Source organism: Vitis riparia, chromosome 4, assembly GCF_004353265.1.
Source record: "Vitis riparia cultivar Riparia Gloire de Montpellier isolate 1030 chromosome 4, EGFV_Vit.rip_1.0, whole genome shotgun sequence".
Lineage (NCBI taxonomy): Eukaryota > Viridiplantae > Streptophyta > Magnoliopsida > Vitales > Vitaceae > Vitis > Vitis riparia.
The window spans coordinates 16,198,434-16,204,634 of NC_048434.1; the positions used below are offsets into that span (position 1 = coordinate 16,198,434).

Below are 6,201 nucleotides of genomic sequence, written 5' to 3' on the forward strand. Positions count from 1 at the left end.
CAAGGCTGACACTCTTTGGTAACAATGCCCCCTAGAAACCTGCTAGCTTGGTCCAGGCATCCTGACTCTGCTTTACTAATTCCAGTCAATATATGAAGCACAATCCACATGTTTCTGATCTTCTGCACAAACCATGCTTTATTGACAGCTAACACCAATATCTGATAATGTTCTTGGACTCTATTTTAAAGCATGGAGAGTTCTCTTAACAAGACAGTTGGACTTGATATTTAAGGTGAGTTGCATTAAGGATGTTTTTTTGTAAAGACTCCCATCAACAAGAATGAATGTAGACCCATTGTATCAGTTCTGCCTAATCTGCATCTATATAAGCCTTGTTGCACGTGGCAGTGCCTAGCGAACAGGAGGCACTTCCTAAGAGATAAGGAAGCATATTCACACAACATTCAACCAAATGAAAGTTTTTGGGGCTCATAGATCTGTTAGCCACACTGACAAGTGACCAAGTAAGCAGTTGAGGTTGAGATCATGAGATATATCTATATCTATATATATATATATACATATCCGAGTGTAGAATATTGAATTACTCAAAAGTAATGATTATTAGTAAGATGTTAATCTGTGCAGTCTTATTGCGAGAGCAGTTCCTAATGCTTCCATAGCTTCCCATAGATTTTCTATGAATGCAACAGAACAGCTGGATCAATGATATTTTCTTACAACGAAAACCAATTTAATTCTCACTTTTTTCTTCCATCATCTAGATCCTAAAGAAACTAAGGAATAGTAATTTGGAATTAAAGCAGGCACCAGTTTGGGGAAAGGGAGGACACATCATCTAGTAAGTTTGTTGGCTGTGTTAATTCCTAATGCTTTAGTGATCAATTGTAAATTGTTTTCTACATTTTAAAAACCCTACATTCCAGTAAAGATACCCTTCTTGCCTTTTTTGGAATTTTCTTTGGTGATTTTCTAATGTATTGGTAAAGTTCAATTCCACCTAAAGTATACGTCTATTGAGTGGTGTGGTGGAATTCTCTAGGTTGGGAAAAATCACATACCTTACTGCTGAAGTGAAGCATCTGGACCCATTTGATGCCACTTTAACTTTGTAGGAGTAGATGATAGGCAATAAGAATACTATGATTTTATGATTTTTTTAGCTGAAGTTAATAGCAAGTTTGCTTCATCCGCTGATCTGAAGATTACTTGTTATGGTAATAAAGACTCCTTCCATGGGCAATCTTCAATAACTGTTTCTTTTTTTTTTTTCTTTTTTTATCTATATGCTTTCCTTCATCTAGTCATCAAATTAACTGGGATCATTATACTTGTATATCCTTGTTGGGTATGAGGAGTATTTCCAGATTATCTTCTTGTTTGTGTTAATTATATGCAAAATCAACTGAGTCTGACTACAAGTGGTAATATAGTATTATGTTTATACTGTATTGAAAATGGGATTGTGTGGGAGTTCATGTGGTATGGATATTGATCATCTGTCAATACATAGTTCTTTGATTCATGTTCCAGACATTCTTGGTAAATTTTTGTGGTTTCCCACTGGTATGAACTGTGAGTTGGTGTTTCTTCTGCACAATTTCAGGTGCATCATGGGGGTGCTGGAACAACTGCTGCTGGTCTTAGAGCTGCGGTACCCACTAGTACTGCATTTGCTAAATTCTTGATTTTTGTGATTGTTCATTGGCTTATTGAGGCTTCTGCCTTTTCTTTGCTATGTAGTGTCCAACAACCATTGTCCCTTTCTTTGGGGACCAGCCATTCTGGGGAGAGCGGGTGCATGCCAGGGGAGTAGGTCCAGCTCCCATCCCAGTTGATGAGTTCGGGCTTGAGAAGTTGGTTGATGCAATACACTTCATGCTAGATACCGAGGTATTTTCAATCTCAGTATTGTGTAAATGTCGGGTTTAGGGTATTCCCAAGCAGTTACCAGGGCATTATTTTTTATGCAACTAGTTTCATATATATTCTAGAAACAACGATGCTGATACATGCATGAAAGGGACCATCTAGTGCTTTAAACCATGTTGTTGCCGGTATTATTAATTTTTTTGTCTCCATGCAAACTATTTGTACTTCTCCTTGTCCTTGCCCTTGTCCTTGTCCAGCACCTAACCTGTCTGATTGGGCTCGCGCATGGCATATAAAGCTTAAGCTGTTAAGATGTGAGCCCACAATATATATTATATGTGGCATGTTAAGCTTAAGCCATTAGGGCTAACACTAAGCCCACAACGTTTGTCGTACCCTCATTCCTCCCTCTCCTACTGCCCTACACCAGAGGCTGCACTTGATCCGTAATGTATATTATGCTCTAACTCACAATGCATATCGTACTCCAATATCTCAATCTCGCACCACCCCATACCTTAGGTTGCATTGGACTCATAGTGTATATTATGCTCCAATTCCCCCTCTCACGTGCAACCTCATGTCCGAGGCTACACTAGGCCTACAATGTATATTATGTACTAACTTTGTCCTCATGTATGGTCCATAACCGCTCTTAGAAAGGATAACTTTAATTAACTAAAGCTTTGTTTGAAAATTCCAACTATTAGGATTTGAACCCAGCGTGTTTCAATAACGGTGATGCTAGAAGTTAGAGGACGATAGCCCTAAATATAGGCTCTGTTTGGAAACTGTTTTCAAAATAGTTTTCTAATACAGAAAATACGTAAATAAACTTTTTATAGAAAATAATTTTTTGAAACATATCATACACAAGTGTAGGTGTTTTCAATTGTTTTTTGAACAACAATCGAAAACATAGAGAATAACTTTTATATTGTACACGGGTGTCTAATACCTTAATAGAGAATAAGTTGAAAAAACTATTTTTGATATTTGAGTTTCCAAACAAAATTTTGTTTCTCAAAACAATTGAGAACTATTCTTCTAAACTGTCTTTTGAGAATTGTTTTTGAACCTCTCTCATAATTGCTAAGCAAAAATATAAGCTAATTATGGATTGAAATGCAGGTGAAAGATCGTGCATCTAAATTGGCAGAAGCCATGAAAGACGAGGATGGGGTGACAGGCGCGGTGAACGCCTTCCACAAGCATTTTCCTCGTGAAAAACCCGAGAATGAGGTGGCTACTCCATCAGGATTATGTTCTATAACTCAATGTTTTCGTGGCTTTTGAGCTTTCAAGCTGTTGTTTCATCAACTTAATTTTCTACCATAAATATTTTTGTTCAAGAATCATATTCCACACATCTTGTACCGTACCATTGCCTAGTTTTTGCATGTGATCCTGGATTCCACTAATTTTGTTATGCATAAATGGCTTTGTTTTCTCCATTGGAGAACAAAAGTTTTGTGATCATGGTTTGAGAACCTGAGATAAAACAATGGTGCAATGAGATTCCTTATATCCTTAGATGGTGTTTATTTTATTAATTTTTGCTGAAAATAATTTGTTTTCAAATTTTAGGTTATTTGTTTTTCTATTTTTTCAAATTTATTATAAATTTTTAGCTGAATAGAAAAAGTCAAAATATTTGATTTTTTTTAAATGAAAAAAAAGTAATATATTGATTTTTCTTTAATTTTTAATGCTTAATAAAAATAAAATATTACAAAATAAATAACCTAATACTATTAAGTATCATTTAGTTTTAAGTTCCATTTAAAATAAGTAAAGAAAAAACAAACATTACCTTAGAAAGAATATGAGGAAGATGATTTTTTTTCTAATGCTTGAATGCCACAAAAAAAAGAAAAAAAAAAAAAGAAATGAAAATGCTAAGGAAACATATTTTCCATCTTATTTTAATTAGTCAAAAAAGTTTCTCTATAGTTTAATTTTTTTTTCTTGATTTTTTTCATGGACATTCAAATAAAGGAAAGTATTTTTAAAAATTGTTTTTTTTTTCCATATAATTTTCTTTTATATTTTCCTTTTTCTAACCAAACATAGTCTAAAAAAAAGGTTGAGAGAGAAGTCTTATTTGTTTATTTATTTTTTGAAAATTTTAGCACTAGAAGAACTAAGAGAAATAAATAACTATCTTTTGGATTATATTTTAAAATTTGAAAGTTCTTATCTTGATTAATGGAATTACATGGACAAGTAGTTCAAATGAGATAATTCTAAACACTAGTTTTTAACCAGAGTTATTTACTTTGTTGTTGAATACATCGATGATGAATAATAGTTGAATAATTTTATGCATAAAAGTAATAAATCGCACAACTTAACACAATAAATAATGTGGAAAAACCACCTATTGAATTTTTTAGAAACTTCGTAGATGTAAAAAATCACTGTAATTGGTTGATTAAGTATAAATAATCTACTAATTTAAAAGAAAGGTATATTGTTTCACTTGATTTAAATGTACTTCTTAGGATTTTATCATTGAAAAGATTTTTTTTCAAGGAAGATCTTGAAAGATTCAGAAATAAAGTATGAAGGATAAAAGAATGATTAATATCTTGTGTTATATTTAACTTAATCAAATTAAGTATTTATACCAATAACTTTAGGGGTATTGATTTCAAAAAATAATTATAATATTAATTTTAGAAAAATACTCCCAAAATGCAAAGATTGGATTGAAGAACACAAATAGTATGTCCCAACTTGGACATTCGAACATCATCAACTTGGAAGTCACTGGAAGTTGATAGAAAACTGATAAGACACTCAAAATTATGATGCATGGGACTTGTAAGAAATGAAAAAAAATTACCAACATAAATTAATATACCAACAATATCTCCCATGACAATTTTGTGATAAAGCAAAATAGTACAATGAGGCCTCTCATACTCTCACAATAACCTCTTTTCACGCAAAATTTACCTCCTGTGATTTATAGACATGCAGATGTACAACACATACATTAAAAGTAATACGTGGCAAGGAATGATAAAATATGTTTCTCAAAATACTAGTTCCCCTTTTTTGTCACAAGAATGGCCAAAAAGAAAAGAAATAATTAAGGGTGAAAATATTGGGATATATCAACAATATATTGTGCATCGAAAAATGTGAATATAATATATAAGTAAGATATCGACTAATAGAAATATCGGTAAATATTGACAATATATTAATAATCATAGGTATATTGACGATACAAGCAAACAAATCCTCCCTAGATAAAAAAGAAATCGTCGAAATTTCGGTAATATATCGGTTACATAGAAGATATATAGGTAAAAAACTGGTGAAAAATTAAATTATTATAAATAAGTTAATTTTAATTATATTTTGTATACTAATTAAATATAGGACAAATATAAAATCATAAATAAAATTATCAAAAATTTAAAAAAAAGTTATTTTGTATCAAAATATATACTGATATTTTTAAATAAAAACATTTTCTTTCAAAATGTACCAATATTTTAAAATAAAAATCATAAATGCATTTAAACCACATAATTAGTATATTTGCAATAATTTAGTTTTAAATTAATTATTTAATTTTATTTTGATATTCAAGTATAATAATAGTCTATTGAAAATAAATTAACTTAGTACATTTTTAAATTAGTATAACGTTGAATTTAAATTAGTACATTTTTACAATTAATTAGTATATTTTCAATAGATGTAAGTAAATTAACTTAGTATAGTAACATATTTAAACCACATAATTAGTACATTTGCAATAATTGAGCTTCATAATGAATGTACACTTACAAAATTCACATTTTTTATCAACTGACATGATATAATTAAATTTAATATCACAAATCATATTATATATATTCTTCAAATTGATAAATTGTAGTTTTTTCCATTCATTCTTTCATTCGTTCATGTACAGAGTATATATAAAGGGTAATCACCATTCTAAGAATGGGAAGGAATGATACAAGGAAAGAATGATATAAGGAAATAACAACTAATATCCTAATATCTCAATTTTCCTAATATCTCAATATTCTTAATATCTCAACTTTCCTAATATTTTAACATTCCTAATATCTCAACACTAAATAATATAAGGAAAGAATGATATACGGAAAACATTCCTAATATCTCAACACTCCCCCTCAAGTTGGTGCATAGATGTCACACATGCCCAACTTGTCTAAAAATTTTGAGAACACTTGACTTGAGACAGCTTTGGTAAGGATATCGGCCAATTGATCTTTTGATCGAATCTTAGGCAATTCCACAATCTTATCATCCAACTTTTCCTTAATGAAGAATCTATCCACCTCGACATGCTTTGTATGATCATGTTGTACTGGA

The 6,201-nt window shown here is 31.0% G+C and overlaps 1 protein-coding gene across 4 annotated transcripts in view; it reads left to right on the forward strand.

Moving 5' to 3' along the window:
* The window catches only part of LOC117912388 (sterol 3-beta-glucosyltransferase UGT80A2-like), a 48,559-nt gene extending 45,198 nt beyond the window's left edge, over positions 1-3,361 (forward strand). For 2 of the 4 annotated variants that reach the window (XM_034826955.1, XM_034826957.1), the window contains 4 exons: positions 149-235; positions 1,571-1,618; positions 1,708-1,857; positions 2,968-3,361. In XM_034826955.1, coding sequence (XP_034682846.1) covers positions 149-235; positions 1,571-1,618; positions 1,708-1,857; positions 2,968-3,132 — 450 coding nt within the window. In that variant the 3' untranslated portion in view covers positions 3,133-3,361. Of the gene's footprint in view, positions 1-148; positions 236-351; positions 468-1,570; positions 1,619-1,707; positions 1,858-2,967 lie in introns of those variants that run through there. The other 2 variants (XM_034826956.1, XM_034826958.1) reach the window with 2 other exon arrangements.
* The last annotated feature ends 2,840 nt before the right edge of the window (positions 3,362-6,201 follow it).